This window comes from Gigantopelta aegis, unplaced genomic scaffold (assembly GCF_016097555.1).
Source record: "Gigantopelta aegis isolate Gae_Host unplaced genomic scaffold, Gae_host_genome ctg4593_pilon_pilon:::debris, whole genome shotgun sequence".
NCBI lineage: Eukaryota > Metazoa > Mollusca > Gastropoda > Neomphalida > Peltospiridae > Gigantopelta > Gigantopelta aegis.
The window spans coordinates 1-18,252 of NW_024533944.1; the positions used below are offsets into that span (position 1 = coordinate 1).

Consider the following 18,252-nt stretch of genomic DNA (forward strand, 5'->3'; position numbering starts at 1 on the left):
TCTAAAGGCTTTTCTGTGAAATTGTTTTTTACGCTAATTTTACACTAAAAAAGCAATTAAGAAATGTTAGTTTTATGTTTATGCACTTTAGAAATGTCCAGTATTAATTATTTCAGGATTTAGAGTATGCATTTACAAACTGTAAATTCCAAACGGAAGCTGGAATAAAAAGCAATTACTTTACTTATTGAGCAATTGTGTGCATAACGTAATTATTAAATGAAATGATATTTATTTTGTAAAGGTAGATCTCTTCCTAGCGTGACGTAATTTCTGATTGGCTGTTATGACGTCACGTGGTACTTAAGAAAAAGTATAAAAGGCTGTCAATGGACGTCAGTACCGGCCTCGGTCATTTCATTCGATTCTTGCAGAATCTCTGCAGGGGCGTGCGCAGGAAATTTTGCAGGGGGGGGTCGAGGTGTCTGGCCCTCCCCCCGAAAATTTTGAAAAATTGACCCCTTCTAGTGCTATTCTGAGGTGTTTTCTGCTGGCTAGCCGAGCTGCTTTCTGACAAAAAATGTTTCGCCTTGAGCGGGGGGGGTTTCGACCCCCAAACCACCCTCACCCCCCTGCTCTGTTCCTAGCTTGACATTCTACACTTGCCACTCTAGTTTTGTATTGCAATGCGTCAGGACGTGCGCCTTTGTTCGCTGCAATGGTGAACAATCAGAGACTTTCCGACAGGTGGCGCTCGTGCACTATACACCATTCCTTTTCCTAAATTTGTATTGTCGTAAAGCACCGATCGGTATATCCACTCTATTGTTCTCGACCTAATTGTCAGCATGTATGTGACTAAAGCGTAGAACGGCTAAAAATTAAAGTAAATAATAAAAATCTACGAAATTCCGCAGTTGGTAGTAAAAAATAAATAAATGTAAGAATAAAAAAGAACAAAATAATGTCCAGCTAAATCGTGGGTTTTCCCCAACCACGTAGGCTCCTCCCTACCATTCTTACAACTTTCTATCATATATCCACCATGCCAAAACCATTAAATGTGTACATATTTGACTGATAATACTTGAGTGTTTGCAATAAAAAAACCCGGTAACAGCATTTAATAAAGTTTTAATTCGCTGTTTACTTCCGGGTTCTATTAAATGTTGTTTACCATAGTTTGACACCCAGTAGCCGATGTATTTTTCGTGCTGGGGTGTCGTTAAACATTCATTCATTCATTTACTATTCAATGTTTGTTATCGCGATTTAATATGAAGATATACGTGTTTAAAACCACAAATTATTCGTTTGCAGAGTAGAGTAAATTCAACCAAATTTGTCAACAATTATTTTTAATAAATTATTTCAATGAAAAAAAAAAAAAAACCCAAACCCAACCCAACCCAAACAAAATAAATAAATAAATATATATATATATATTCAATGTAAAATAAAAAAATGTTTAAAAATGTTTATATGTATACATGTAATAAATTTTAAAAAATCAATAACATACATATATAATTACAGAAATAAATATTAAATTTTCAAATGATGAAAAATAAATAGGAAATTTAAAATATTTAAATATATAGGGTTTTTTTTTTTTCTTGGTTTTTTTTTCCACATGTAAGTAGAAATATAACAATGCTTTTTCATACACATTTACATGAAATTAGAAATGATAGTGGTATTGTTTTTCAATATTTATAATTTGTTAATGTAAATAATTTAATTTGTGTGTACAAAATGACATAATCTGATAGGAATTCTGATTTCACTGAGCCTGTTTTAACATAGATCTATTTGACCTACTGGTATCTAAATTTTATACTTTTCAGTACTTATATTAAGAAAAGTCCAATGTAAATAATATTTATCATGGTTCATACACTTATTTACCAAGAAAATTCATGACTTTCCATGTTTTCCACTGATAATGAAATTAACAGCAACTGAAAACTGCTTTAGACATTATACTATTTTTTCTCTCCAAAGGCTGCAAGAGTAATAAATTACAAATTAAAGAAACAAAATACTGCTATTTTACAAATGTGGATTTCTAAAACCAGATGCAGCAAGAAATAATTATGACTATATATATAAAAGTACACTTATGGTTTACTAATAGTTTAAAGTGAATATAGGTACAACACCAATTAACACTAATTACATTAATTTCAAGAGATGCATTACATGCAGTATTCACACATGGCTTGTTTCATGTTCAATGTATGATGAGTTACTTGCTTAGCATGTACATGTATTTGATAAACTGTACATAGACAATACCTATCTGGTATTTATATTTTCAGTCCAACAGTGAATTTCTCACAATGTAGTCCAAAAAGTAAAAGTATTATAAACTGTTATAGGCTTAAACAGTCACTGGAGAATAAAATGTTTGGATTTTGCTACATTTGTCCAAAATAGTCCAGTTAGGCAATAATAATAAAAAAAAAGACAAAGAATAAAATGAGACCCCCCCCCCAAGAAAAAAAAAAGGAAATTATTTTTTGAACTAATATTAAAATGTCCAGTTTCAGGATATTTATGTAAATAAATTCTAGATTATAATTTGGAAAGTATTTTGTTATGGTTTGTTTGTTTTTGGGTCAGTAGCAAAAACAAAACAGTTTGTTCTGTTATGCCTCAAGTATTTAATCAAATCTCACATTGCAAAACAAGCTCCGCAGTCTCTTTAGAATAACCAATAATGAAAAGAAATTAATATATTTTAATATATTGGTGTTAAACATCTGTGTTTCAGAAAAACAGCCTTCATAATTTTGACCCATGGTTTTGACACTTGGCATAGATACTGACTCACCAAGAAGGTAAACCCATGGCCACCACACAGGCTACTCCTACCAATTACTTTAATTTCAGCATTTTCACTTTCATTGGAGTTATTTGTTTACACCATCACAGCATCCTTTGGTAAGTGTTTTTGTCAGTAATTTCAGATATGCTTAGTATAAAAAGAAAATGCATCCTACATATATATTACAGCTTACAAAAGAGATACCCAACTAATAGGCCCCCTATAGATAGAGTAACAAAGGAATAATCAAATGTAGAGTTTAACAAATGAAGAAAAGAAATTTTTATTCTGCCTTGTACCTAAAAAAAAATCTGGGAACATGACTAAAAAATATTAGGTAGGGCCAGTCTAAACTTTAAAAAAAAACACCCCAAAAACTACATCTGTACTCATTTTAAATTTTAAAAAAAAGGGGAAAAATAATCAGGGTAAGCCTTTTTTTCAGGTAGGGTCGGTTTCAAGAAACAATTGTTTTTACACCTCAATGGGCACTCCACATCTCACTATTCTGTTTATATTGTATGTATGCTATTTGCATGTCTCAAACTATTATTTTCTTCTTCTTCAAATTGTGTATTAGGGGCTGTGGAAGAGGTGAGGGCCGATAGGGCCATGGTCTCCTCTTTTTTCCTGTTACTGTTCTCAAAAGTCTGGAGATGTCATAGGCCCCATGTTAACAGGTTCGGGCCCTCAAATACATGTATACACACACACTCTGTATATACACTCTCTCTCTCTCTCTCTCTGTCTCTCTCTCTCTCTCTCTCTCTCTCTCTCTCTCTCTCTCTCTCTCTCTCTCTCTCTCTCTCTCTCTCTCTCTCTCTCTCACACACACCACAACCTTTTAACAAACAGCACACTATAAGTATCCCCACCCCCACTTTCAAATACACTCCGCTGGCCCTGTACATAAATAAAAAAAAGTGTTGTTTCTAAAACATTTTTTCTTTTAGTCTGTGAAATTATTGATTAAAAATAAATTAATTAATTAAATATCGACAACAAACATGATCAAGGCCATGGGGGGGGGGGGGGGGGGGTAGGACGAACTCACCTAACCCTCCCCCTCACCAAAAAGCAGTGAACAAAACACAAATAAATAAATGTCCACATAGCATACATAAAAGGAAGAAAATATAATATTTCAACTAGATTTTATTCAAATAATATATAAATAATTAATTTTGTTTTAAATCCACACACCGAGAATTGATAGGTTTTTGGCAATGACCTACATTACAAACGCCTCGTTTTTCAGCGATTCACTGTTTGTTTTGTTTGTTGTTGTTTTTTGTTGTTGCTGTATTTTGTCATATACTAGATCCGTTATGCAGTCCAGACATTCTTTGTGCAATGCTTCATCGTCTGAAAAAATATGACCACTTTTCGTACAGAGGTGGACAAGTAATTTTATACGACCAGTGGCTTCTAATCGCACTACTGAATAGCTGTTTAAAGCGAGACTCTAGGGTGTATAGTGACGACGCGACCCCTAGGGGGGAGATAATTTCTGGGTGTTCGCCATTACCCACCCACCACCCCACCTGGGGGGGGGGGGGACTGATCGAAACTTATGGAACCTTGTTGGAGTACCGAATCGCGTACACCGGGTCACGGGCGACCGTGACCTTGGTGTACGGCGACTGAGTACAGAAGAAGGGACAATGGAGAAAGAGGAGACGTGCGTCAGGGGCGACGCAGGGGTGGGGGAGGGGAGGGGGCAACACCGGTGGCTAAACTGCCGGCAGCGGCTCCTTCTGTTTTGTCGCCCAACGCCGCCCACCCGAGGAAGAAGACTGGATCGGAAGAGACGCCAGCCTCGGATGCTCCAGCTTCACCCACAATGGACCAGGACGACTTGAAAGCCATCTGTGACCCGCCGTACCAGCGACCAACTCCACCGGCACCTACTTCAGGGTTTCCGTCTGTGTCGCCGATTTTACAGGCGACACCCGTTCAGACGCAGGCCCGGAAGACAGCTGTTGTGAAGCGGAAGGCAACCACTCCCCCGAGTGGCCACCAAGCCAAACCAAGCCAACCGTCACAGCCGCCGAAATCAGACATTGAACACGTTGAGCAGTGGTCACTGCAGGCCGGCCGTCTCCAACAGCGCTACGCTCAACTTGTCAAGCTGAACTTAGAGGACGTCCGCAAACTCATCAGCATGCCCAAGCACGAGGCCTACCAGCACTTACCAACGAGCCGTGCTGAGGGGGATTTTGCTTTTCACCGCGTCAAGCTGCAGGAGGGACGAAACGCAGTGTGCGTCACCATCCGCCGGACCGGATTTTATCACCAAGGCCTACTACTTCAAGAGATGCACAACCCGACTTTACACCGCGTCTTGAAGACCATCTCGGGGAAAGACTACCGTCCCATCGTCACAACTTTAGCGGCCTCCACGTACCCGCAACTTGACGTCACAGACTTCATCGGCACACCTTAGGCGGCGCCCACCTACCAAACTCCTTCACCTCCGTGAGTATGAACTTAGTCAGACTTGGCCGCCATTTAAAAAATGTTGTTTATTTTTTTGTAAACAGTCTGGCACCCATTATTTTTGGCAGTCCGTCTAAATTGCTCCAATCACCTTCAACTTTGGATGAGCAGTCAAAGTTTTTGTTTGGCCTTAATTTTATCCGGACATGGTTATTCCCAACTTTGCTAAATTTTTCCAAATTCCATCCACCTCAAACTTATCCTCCCGCTCCTGTCCCGGAATTGATCACTGGCGAAGTCAGAGGCCAAGTCCGGGGTGGGCGTGCCTGAACTTTAGTTGGATATGGGCACGTAAAAACAGTTCCCATTCCCATTCCCGGCCTCGGTGGCTCAGTGGTTAAGCCATCAGACTACAGGCTGGTAGGTACAGGGTTCGCAGCCCGGTACCGGCTCCAACCCAGAGCGACTTTTAAAGGGACATACCCTAGTTTCAACCCGTGAAAATTAACACTAAGTTTAGTTAATCTACAAACCTGTAACACATTTGGATAAAGTTACAATTGAGTGAAACATGAGTCTGTGACTTTGAAATGGTGAAATACCCTCTAAAAATAGACTTAAACTCGACTCCATAACTGTTATTTCTCAGACGCACGTGCGTTTTTAAAAATATGAGAAATGCATTTTGTGATATTAAAAACACCAGGATGACCCAAAACACTTCGAATGTACGGAAATTGATTATCTAAAGAATAAAATCTTGGTAAAGTATGATTTGAGTTATGAAACACGGTTATAATAGTCAAAAATATGCGCTAGTGTTTAAAAACTAGGGTATGCCCCTTTAAGGGCTCAATGGGTAGGTGTAAGGCCACTACACCCTCTTCTCTCTCACTAAACAACTAACCTACTGTCCTGGACAGACAGCCCAGATAGCTGAGATGTGTGCCCAGGACAGCGTGCTTGAACCTTAATTGGATATAAGCACGAAAATAAGTTGAAATGAATGAATGGACGTCCGTCGTTGTTCTCTCACTCGTTCGCGGTCTGACAAGCAAACGTTAAAAGCATGTCCTCTTGTCCAACTTTCCAACTTTATTACATTACATACATTTAAATTGACACTGGAATAACTTTAACTTATATTTTTAAGGTAAATTTTATTAACTTACCATCTCTATTTAATTAACTCGTTTTATGGAAATAATATTTATAAGCAACTGCAAACTGTTTACATTTATTGGAGATACAGTCCTCACTGGTTTAATATAACTAGAGCTAAACGAAGATATCTCTCTGTTGGAAACTTACCCGTGAACTATAACTTTATTTTCATTTACTCATAACTTAAATAAATTTATAATTCTGGAAACTAGAACACTTCGGCTTTGTCATCTGTGAATGTTATTTATATTCTCTGGACATTGTCGATATCCTTGGGACGCGGCCACAACAATATATATATATATATATATATATATATATATATATGCCTGTGTGTGTGTGTGTATATATATATATATATATATATATATATATATATATATATATATATATATATATATATACACACACACATACACATGTATATACATATACATACATACATGTATGCGTATGTATGCGTGTGTGCGTGCCTGTGTGTGTGTATATAATTATATATATAATATGATTATCCTCCATCTCAGGCTGCTATCACTCCAGTGAAATAGAGATTAGATTAGATTAGATTAGATATGTTTTAAACGTGCTCACATACCTCTATGGTTTCGAGCACGCCTATCCCCAGTCCGGCCTCCGATATAATCGGTGGTCTGACTCGGGGCAGGAAAAACTTAACTATAATAAAATTTTGAAATTTTAAACTGGAGGCCAAAAAGAGTAAATATATTATGTCGACATTAATAATTTTGAATGCGTTCCCAAAAGAAATACAGAAATCCCTACTCTACACCTATATAATTATTTAAAATTAACGCATATTTAGATGGGGAAGTCTAAAAGTAAAAATACAAAAATTATAATTTATTTTAAAAAATTTATTTAGTCCCCAGAGGCAAGGGAAAAGGTAGAGGGGTAAGCCCGGCCCACAGAAAAGTTATATTAAATTTAATATTTATTTAAAATGATTACCAATCGTATTTCGGGCCTTGGTGTGACCAGGAGGAAGGGGGCGGGGGGGGGGGGGGGGGGGGGGGGGCGAGAAGTGGGGCCGGAACTTTCACAGAAACCTACGGCCAAACCGCCTACGCCCTATGGCCTCAAGAAACCCAACCACCGGCACCACAACCACCCTCCCACCCCCCACCCCACCGTGTCCAACCGCAGCTCGATCCAGTCATGGCAATCATTTGTAGAAGGTCACTAGTAGAGTGACCTAAAGCTTTAGTAGAAGGTCACTAGGAAAGTGTCCCAACCCAGTTACCTGCCCTGTTGAATTATATAATTGTTTAATTAAAAATCTAAAATATAGTTAAAATAATGATAAAAAATATAAAACAGATTAAATGAGCGAGCATGCCAGTAACCTACATTATATTTTATTTTATTTTATTTTTAAAATAGATATTAAACAAATTTAAAAAGACGAACTATATACATGTATAAGGTGCAGTTTCCGGAACGGGGAGGGGATTACTGCCAGATAAGCCTCCCCCCCCCCCCCCCCCCATAATCCGAGCAACAATCACACATTCAATCATACAACATATATACATTACACAACAAAACAAGACAACAAAAATTAAAACTAATCGGCTAAAGATAAAACCCCGCCCAGCCCCCCCAGACAAAACGGGGGGCAAGGCGGAGAAACCCCAACCAATCTAATACATTACACAACAAAACAAAACAAAAATTAAAAGTAATTGGCTAAAAATAAAACCCCGCCCGGCCCCCCAAATAAAACGGGGGGGGGGGGGGGGCAAGGCGGAGAAACCCCAACCAATTTAAATATTAAAAAATATATATATATATATATTTAACTGCACCCCCCCCCCCCCCCCACTAAAATGTGGGGGGGGGGAGGGCAACGGGCATTAAAATTTATTATATATTAAAAACTACAATAAACAAGTAGCCAAAAAGATTAGCCTATAGATACCCAGTGTTATCCCAAGTATAACCCTAGAATTTTACAACAGGAAGGTGAGAATTACCCCTAGCTTAATATTATAATGAGAAAATAAGGTTAATTAATAATAAAAAAAATAAAATAAATTATTAAATTCCGGGGAGAGCGAAAGGAAAAATAAATATTAATTTTAATTTTATTTTAATAGTTTTAATTCATCCAGGTACAGGACTAAGCGAGATAGCACTCCCAAAACGCATACCCTAATGGACATTACGTGCATATAATAAGGGGGAGTCCCAGTCGGGGTCGGAGAAGCGACAACCAAGTATTGCCCCCGACCCCCGGGAACTTTCCAAATGCGATTCCAGGACCGCCGCTCGGTGCTGTTTACCTGCTTATGAGCCCGGCGCCCAGATGTAATTTAATAGAAACAAAAAATTAGATAAAATATTACAAATAAACGATACATGGGAAAAATCAAATATTTAGATATTAACCTTTGTCTCCATCACATAGGCCATTAATAACCTATCTATAGTTAATTTATACTGTTTATTTGGATTTAATAATTTTTTTGGATTAAAAACAATATTATTTTTATGAAAAAAGTTTTTTAATTTAGTTCTGTTATTTGTATATTTATTGCAGAAGAATAAAAAATGATTTACATCTTCTGCCACATTACAATGGGTGCAGTTAGGACTGCTACTTTTTTTCATTTTAAATTTAGTTTGGTTTAAAGCGACAGAAACACCCATACGTAATCTAGTAATTATTTTAGTAGATTTAATATTAAATGATATAGGACCCTGTGAGGAGACAACAGGTTTAATATTAGCGTGCCATGCTCTCGTCCTATGGTTCTACTCTGTTTGCCATAGACGGTCAACGCATGGCACAATTATTGAATAAATTTCACTATAATTATACTTAATTTTAACCTTAACTTCCTCATCCAAAACGGCTCTTTTAGCACACTGATCAGCCATTTCATTGCCATGGATACCCACATGAGCGGGTACCCACTCAAAGACGACCTCCACCCCTGCCTGAACAATTTTATTGTAAAAGCTGATAATATTTTTAATAATTTCGGGCCTGACACTGTGGGAACCATCTATGGCATTAAGGGCACTCAAGCTGTCAGATAATATTATACATTTATTTTGGTCGTCCAGTTTATTATGGTTATTTAAAATCCAGAGAAAATAGAGAAAGACTTGAAAGATCAGACAATACAATAGGCAAGGATACCTAAACAAAGGATTCATGTTACACTCTTGACATGTGATGGTAGCTGACATTACTAGTGCATTAAACATGCAGACGCGTATACACAAACATTATAAGCACATGGATTTGCAGGCGAGATATTGGTCTTTTTAATAAACAAAGAGTTTGCGGTTTGAAAAACATCATTTCCTCTTTTAAAAAATGACATAACTCTCAAGATTTATTTTTGTACCGGTTTTCATGACCTGTTTGTCGATCTCCAAAATTCAATATATCCATTTAGTTTGTCACAGGTGTGAAAAGATGTTGTCACAAAAACACCAGACCGCTAAAAACAAATCATTGTATTGTGCCTTATTTCCACACACCAATGGATGGTGCACCTAAAAGATCCCTTGCTACTAAAGGAAGACAAATGTAACAGGTTTCTTCTCTGAAACTGTCAGAATTATCAAACGTTTGACATCCAATTGATAACCGATTATTAATAAATTAATGTGTTCTAGTGGTGTGGTTAAACAAAACAAACTTTACTTTATTTTCCTAACTGCCGTGGTATGTGCTATCCTGTCTGTGGGATGGTGCACCCAAAATATTCCTTGCTACTAATGGAAATAAAATGTAGCAGATTTCCTCTCTGAGACTATATGTCAGAATTAAGAAACGTTTGACATCCAATAACGGATTATTAATAAATCAGTGTTGCTCTAGTGACATAGTAGAGCAACATATTTAACGACGCGCTCAACACGTTTTATTTACTATCCTGTCTGTGGGATGCATGGGCGTACATAGGGGGGGGGGGTCGATGGGTTCGACCGACCCCCCCCCCCCCCCCCCCCCCCCCCCTGAAATCGCTTTTTTAATAATTTAATATATCTGACTGTCACGGGGATCATATAATACCCGTAACTGAATGAAACACACGATTATCCAAATATCTCTCCTAACTGTATATCTATTAGATCTCTCTGTAACGGACAGTTATACCCGCGTGGCTCGTCTAGGTATGATCAGAGATAAGATCTTATATAAAGTATATATAATATAGCACGTTTAGTTCACTAGAAAACACAACAAAAACGCAATACACTTTGGAATCTGTATTAATCTACGCTGACAAATGTACTGCCGCAGTAGTTAATTAACAACAACAAATAATAAAACCCAGAACTGATCACTTAATTAGTTAATCTCTAGGTGTCTAGTTTACACAATATTGTAATCACTTCACCGTGACACAACACCCACACGTGTTATAATTGAGAAACGCTGCCAGGGGAACTTAATTAATAAAGGAATTACAACTCTATTCCTAACTGGTTAATTTTTAATTAACCCTTACTACTCATTCAGTAACCTTGTAACACAGAATTAATACTGGTACCTATCGCAATAAAGACAATAACCTACAGTTTACCTAGGTCCTCTAGGATGACTGGCTAAGCCTTAATAATTATTTAGAACAGTGAGCCTACAGTTTACTGCGTCAGATGACCGGCAGCACCGTCTAAATAATATTGGTATAATACAGTATTAAAATATTTAAAGTCACATCAATCACATCAAGGTTATACAACAGAGCAGAAATAATATATAATTACCACGTCCGGACTGAACTTATATATTTCGTTCAGTGGACGACGTCCGTTTCCCCTGCAGCCTTCCTATGTTTCACCCTGATATCCCTAAAACCCTAGCTATTTATTATAAAATCCCAGTATCGCCTGGGGGTACAACGCTGTCCTCCCCCTATCAAGTGATATTTCCACAGCGACCAAGATGACAATTTTCCTTAGATGCCAGACTTGCTGACGCCTAGTCGCCAAAATCACGGTCGTAAAAACCGCACTCGCAGAGGTATTACGTAACTACTGGCCACATGGCCTCCGCACCTGGGCTGGGTGTGTTATAGGCACAGCTCGACCACGGTCGCGCGGAGGTATTACGTAACAAAGTGCCCACATGGGCTTAAGTGCATATTGGAACTGCACACGGCCCTCTAAAATAATTATTATCGCCACAGGCGAAAACAAAATTAAGAGCATGTTCCGTCACACTGACATTGATATCTGACATTATTATATTTACTCAACATAGAAATATATGCCCAATATCTCTGCAATCTATTTTGGAACCCCCCTTTTCAAAATCCTATGTACGCCCATGGGATGGTGCATATAAAAAATCCCTTGCTGCTAATCGAAAAGAGTGGCGACAGCGGGTTTCCTCTCTCAATATCTGTGTGGTTCTTAATCATATGTCTGATGCCATATAACCGTAAATAAAACGTGTTGAGTACGTCGTTAAAGGAAACATGTCACGAGACCATATTATAGCTCATTTTAAAAGAAAAATGATATAAAAATAATATACAAATAAGTTTATAACAATAAAATATGCGTAGTTAACTTAAAATGAAGAAATTACGCCAATGAGTATCAAAGTACGATTTATGCATATTTATTCGTGAGCGTTCGGGGAAAAAGGGAAGTGACGTCAGAGCCGCTGTACTCTTCCATTGTTGTTAACTGTTTATATATTATGGTCTCACTACACAGATGTCATCTGCCATTGAAACCCATGTTAAACTGCCCAACTTCAAGTGAAGATTGCCCATAGAACGGGTTCTCGTTGGCACTAACAACATACACCATTGCAAACATACATTATATAAGCATTTATTTTCACTCCAAAATTGAGAACATTTCCGTCTCAGTTTTTTGCTATATGACCGCATCTGGCTGTAGTACCGGTCCGAATAGGTGGTTCATTAACCGATTCACTCCGGCTGTCACTTGCGCTATATACCCATGTCCCAAAAGGTCGATGCACAATATTACAAAATAACATGGGCAAAATACAGCCAGAAGGCTTACCATTAAACATACATATTGTTTTAATTCTTCACCATTTGCTAGAAGTGAATATGTGACCCATAACATGTGTCCCAGTTAGGAACTATAGTGGACCGTGATGAATGAACTGTCACCCGGAAGTGATCTGTGTAGTGAGACCTATGGAGTAAGGGGCTTACGATCTTTTCAGTCCAACAGTGCCATACTGCGCGGCCTTTGGGTGTAAAAAATAAACAGTTTAAACGATCGGGATTGTCTTTTTACGGTTTTCCAAAGGATTGTATCCGAAGAAAGACGCGTGTATTTTATCGCAAAACAAAAGATTTGGACACCACCGCATAGTACTTTGGATCAAAGTTTGGTGTCAGCCTATTTACAGCCCGGAGTCGAACGTTAGCCAGAGACAAAAACAGTACTCGGTTGCGAATGCCGAGGTGTACATTGTACATATTTGGCACAAATAATAAAATAATTTTAAATAATGATTTTAAACTTCGGGCGGAGTACGTCACAAAAACGTTCCTCATCGCCCGAAGCCCCAAAGTAACACGAAGTTCAATACAAAATAAATCACTACTGTCGGTGTCGAAATAACTATTATGTTTCATCCACGGGCTGATTTGAGAATCGAGTGTTGTTTTAGTTATTTGGTCTTTTCTTTCAGTGGCCTGCACGTGATTCCTGATTGGCAGGTGTATATTGCAGGGTATCGACCAGGTAAGTGATTACCACTGTCTAGACATACGTACAAAATACTTGCCAGTTTTTTAAGATCACAGGGTATTGTGGCGTAACCTGTCGCGGCTATAGTACAATGTTAATGGACATTATCAGCCACCCTGCTTCGTTACTGTAAATAATGCTGTAAAACCATTGATTAAGTAGACTTTCCCATCTAAAATTACAAAACTGACCAATTACGTAGTACCAAAGAAAAGAAAATTATCACATGGGTGGTCGTTTTTACTCTAACGCACCCTACCAATAGGCCTAATAATATGCTGCTTTTTTTAAGAGAGAAAAATACTATAACCCCATTTCGTTCTATTGATGCAAATTGAAATTTATATTTAGTTAAAAAGTTGATCATTTATGTTGTTTTACAAGTCAGGTTAATGAAAGTGAAGCGCCTTGTCGTAAATTAGAGCGTTTCTTTACACTGTGCATACAGATTTCATTATGTACAGCCCGAACATGAAAAATGCGATATTTTCTAAAAAAAAACAAAAAAAAACAACAACAACATTTTGTCCTACATTTATATTTTTTACATATTTAAATACATCATATCGAGGTGTATGTTTATGCTAAATATAAACAGTATACACCTCGGCATTAGCATCCGGGTTTTGGTTTTTCTCCGGGTTACTTTCGGGCTCCGGGCTGTAAATTGGTCGACCGGTCTGGTCTGGCACCATCGGTTTCTCCACCCTCCGACTCGCTATCCGTTTTTTCTTCAGTATCACTGTTGTAAGTAAATGTGTGTCTTTCTTCATTTACTAACAGCTCAAATTAATACGGCAAAAGGTTTTGCGAACGAACACTTAGTCTTAGATTCTTTATGAGTGGTACGGACTATTATTACCTTTTAGATAAATTTCATGCGTTTTGATTGGTCAATAGCTAATCCATACCACAGGTACACCGTGTCATTTTCCGGGTCAATACAGAATTTGGGCACCAATACAAAATTTGCCAGGGTGTACGAAACTGTCACGTGACTTCCGCTTTGTAAGTTCGGCAGAATTGTTATCGTTTTGTTTTTTCACTCTCGCGCCTCAGCTCTTAAACTAGGAAATACGTATTGAATTCTGTTTGAAAGAGATTGTGATTTATGGTAAGTGTTTTTTTATTACTTTATTATTTTTAAATACATACTTTCTTGAACATGTTATAACCAAAAAATATACTGCATTGTAAATTTAATGGCGGGAAATATCACTGTGTAGGCGACCGAACTATAACAAAACTATTTCTTTGAAAAACGCATGGCATGCATTCTTTGGAATGTTATACGGGTAAGTATAGTTTGATAAATATCTATGTGCCCGAGTGTAATCAGTTGTTTGGTAGTTTTCCGTGTAATAATTTTTATTTATAAATTGACAAGACCCGTGTCATTAAGGTGATAGGAGTTGCCGAATGCCAGACAACTCGGACCCGTGGACAACTCGGCCCACGTCGAGACAGCTCGGCCCATAGTTCTGAGACAACTCGGCCCGGAGTCCAGAGACGACTCGGCACATGCACAATATTGTATATTGTTGAAAAATATTGTTGAACAAGTGTTTTTTTTTAAATTAAAGTATTCTCACAGAAATAAAAGAGTGTGTTTTTTGTTAGTTTTGAATTAGTCTCACCTTAACATAAACGTCCCGAAACGAAGTGTCATGTCGGATTGATAAATTGCTGATCCATTTATCTTTGAAGATAGTTTCCGCTGTTCGAATAATTTGTTTTTGTTCTACAATCAGTGACCTAAACATTGGAGATGATCCCAGAAAAAAACATGCAAAAGTTATTTATCGTTGTAACAACACTCGCGGATATAGCCTCCTGACTTCCTGCTTTTAAGAAGTAATTCCAATTGGTGAGCATGATGCCATTTTCAAATAATGTATATAACCGTCCGAATTATTGGACTTATCACTTTCTAATATCTCCCCTCCCCCCCCGCCCCGGAATCGACAACTGGCGATGTCAGAGGCTGAATCCGGGGTGGGCGTGCCTGAACCCTTGTGGATAGGGGCACGTAAATATAGTTGCCCGTTGCCCGTTTCTAATATCACTTTCCAACAAAATGCCGACATATCCGTGTTCCTTTTGTTCCAATGAAGTTCGACCCAGACAACATGCATTACGCTGCGACGTTTGTTCACGATGGCAACACCGCACCTGTAATACTGTCGTAATTTTACTGCTTTGGCATATGAATACTGTATTGATTGAGAAATACTAGGATAAACTGTTCAATTCTGCTACTTGAAAATCTGATTTCGACATATAGCCGCTTTCCGCAAGTATCAATGAACCCGTATCAATAACTCGGGGCCGAGTTGTCTCGGACAGCTCGGCCCCGAGGCCGAGTTGTCTGGGCCGAGTTGTCCATGGGTCCGAGTTGTCTGGTCCCCGGAGTTGCCCCCCTTTGTTTACAAATCGTCTGCGTTTGACAAAAAGGTGTAAATTTACGTCTACGACTAGCACTTACGTGTGCCGTAGATTTACGTTTACGTGCAAGAAGCACCTTATTCTCAAAGACGGTCGTAAATGTAAACGTAACTTAGTTGGACGTAAATCTACGATTTAACACTCTCACTGGAGTAATTAATAAAAACACATTAGAAACGATGGCTACCGGGTAAATAACAAATGCGCAAAACGCAATTTTGTTTGTCGTCTGCTAAAAATAACATCGCGAACCGTGAACCATGGCATTTTGGTACTGGTGGGGATCCGCGTTTTGGTACGAACTTGAGGACATTTCTTAAAAAGGAAAAGATAACTCAGGATAAATTGGCCGAGTCGAAAACATCCGTTCGATCACCAACAAAAATATGTTCAATCCGTGGTCGTTCGCCATCGCAAACTGCTTCAGTTATTGGAATGTTGCCAATTTCCGTAAATAATAGTAAATGACGGCGATCGTGCTTGATTTATTATATATACACGACATACGTGCAGCGTTAGTTGTAACCGGAGGCACTGTTATATTTACGTCCAACTTTACACGTAACTTACGTGTTCGTTGTTTCGTGAATAGCTCTTCGGTCGTTGATTTACGTTTACGTGTAAAACTAGACTTACGATGTTTTGTGAATATGGGTCCAGATGGCTGAGACGTGTGCTCAGGACAGTGTGCTTGAACCTTAATTGGATATAAGCACGAAAATAAATTGAAACAACACAAGAAAGGCAAAAAACAAGAAACTACAGCACATGTCTTACCTATATAGCAGACGACACAAATGAAACCGACAAGTAAAGAGATCGCCATGATCTGTGAAGAACTTGAATCTACTTGCGACACACCTAGCGGCGCTCTGATTGTTCCATGGTATAAATATCATACTTATATCGTACAGCGTCTTAAAATGGGATCTAGCCAATCAGAGAGCCGGGACTTACATATAATTACAGACTGGTGAAGTGTGACACTTCCTAGTAACCTGTTACTCATACCACCACATGCGTCATGGAGTAAATAAAATAAAAATTTATTTCTCATGAGAACAATGCAATGATGCTGGGGTATTTAAAACACAACCCCGAAACACCCCTACCCACCTAAAAACAAAATCTCACAAAAAAGCCCACAAAAACACCAACAAAACAAAAACACAAATAAAATAAAACAAAACAAAATAATTATAATAATAACCAAAATAATAATAATAACAAAATCAAGGAAAACAAACAAACAGACAGACACAAAACCAGCTTTTTCATCACAATACATATTTTTAGTTTTGGGGTTTCATGTAGGTTTGTTTTTTGTTTTTTTGTTTGTTTCGGTGGCGAATCAAGCACTGGGACATTGTTTTGGTCGAGGAAGTTAAGCTAAACCCTCGCAACGTGCAGCCTCACATTATCCTGCAGCAACATAAGGTTTCGCACCTGGATAAGTGGGAGGACGTAAATCCTGATGACCTGGGCCCCGTTCCACGAAGCGATCTTAGCCCTACGATTACCGTAAGCGCATAGCTACCCTATGCATTTAAGTTGATATTAGGGCTAAGATCGCTTCGTGGAACGGGGCCCTGATTCCGAAATCTTACAGCTGTAATATTGCCGTGGATGACCAGGAGAAGTGGCCTTAAGTTGAACTCCCGCAACCGATTCCTAACCGTTCGTAGACACTGGGCGACCATGAATGCCTACAACCTGTCTCAGTAGCCGTCTCAAATCGGTTACGGACGTGTGTGAGACTATGCCTGTAACTTGACGTGTACATAGACAAAACTACATATATGTGGTTTTCTGATTTCTGTATTCCACGAATGTATTTCCTGCAGGAAACCCCAAATAATAATTCAAAATTGTAACACTGCTAGCTAATGACGGGGATTTCTAAATTTACACAACTAGGTCAGCTGTGTTACTACGCGGACCGAAGAACCACCAATTATTACACATGGGAATATAGTTCTATTTAAACAATATACAGAAATAAGAATGAACGAGTGAAAAGTCGCCTATAATTTTAATGATATTGTTTGAAATGCCTTTTAAAGACAATGTAATAGCTAAAATTCACGAACAATATAATACTTAATTTGCTCGTAATACGTCAGAAAACCTTCAGCGTGCCAGTTTTATCAACGAAGAAAAATGTCAAGAATTGTTCACTCAGTGCCTGAGTCGTCATCGGTGTGTTTTCTTTTATAGATGTTCATGGAATTATTCGTTGCTGAAAAGTTTAAGTTTATATTAAATGTGCCTCCATAAATCATCGCTCCACTGAATAATCTGGTTGACAGTTCATTCAAGTTTTCTACGTGAGCAGACGGTGCATGCGACGGCATTGTTGCTAAAGTCGACGACAGTCACTTTTCGCACCCTTGTTTTGGCTTCGTACACAATAAATATAGCATATCTTACCGTAATTTCACTAAAAATCCATATTTCGTAAAAGGTGCAATTTTTTAATCACAAGATTTTGTTCAAACATATCCAGGTGCATTAGTAATGTTAAAAATAAAATAAAATAATTCAATAGCAATTTTACATTGGAATTTATCCAAAAAGGAAACGTCATGTACCCAGTTTATGGTTATTGTAAGGAGATGCAAAGTGACGTCAATGTAATACTGATGTCATTTAAATTCAAAATTAGCTGTATTATTACAATGCTGCGCCACATTAAAATAAAAACTAGT

The 18,252-nt window shown here is 38.1% G+C and overlaps 1 protein-coding gene across 1 annotated transcript; it reads left to right on the forward strand.

Annotated features, from left to right (window-relative positions):
• The first annotated feature begins 3,818 nt into the window (after window positions 1–3,818).
• LOC121392813 lies at window positions 3,819–13,093 on the forward strand. The gene is made up of 2 exons (XM_041523886.1): window positions 3,819–5,248; window positions 13,041–13,093. The coding sequence occupies exon 1, from the start codon at window positions 4,614–4,616 to the stop codon at window positions 5,214–5,216; it is 603 nt and encodes a 200-aa protein (XP_041379820.1). The 5' UTR covers window positions 3,819–4,613; the 3' UTR covers window positions 5,217–5,248; window positions 13,041–13,093.
• Window positions 13,094–18,252: the final 5,159 nt, after the last annotated feature.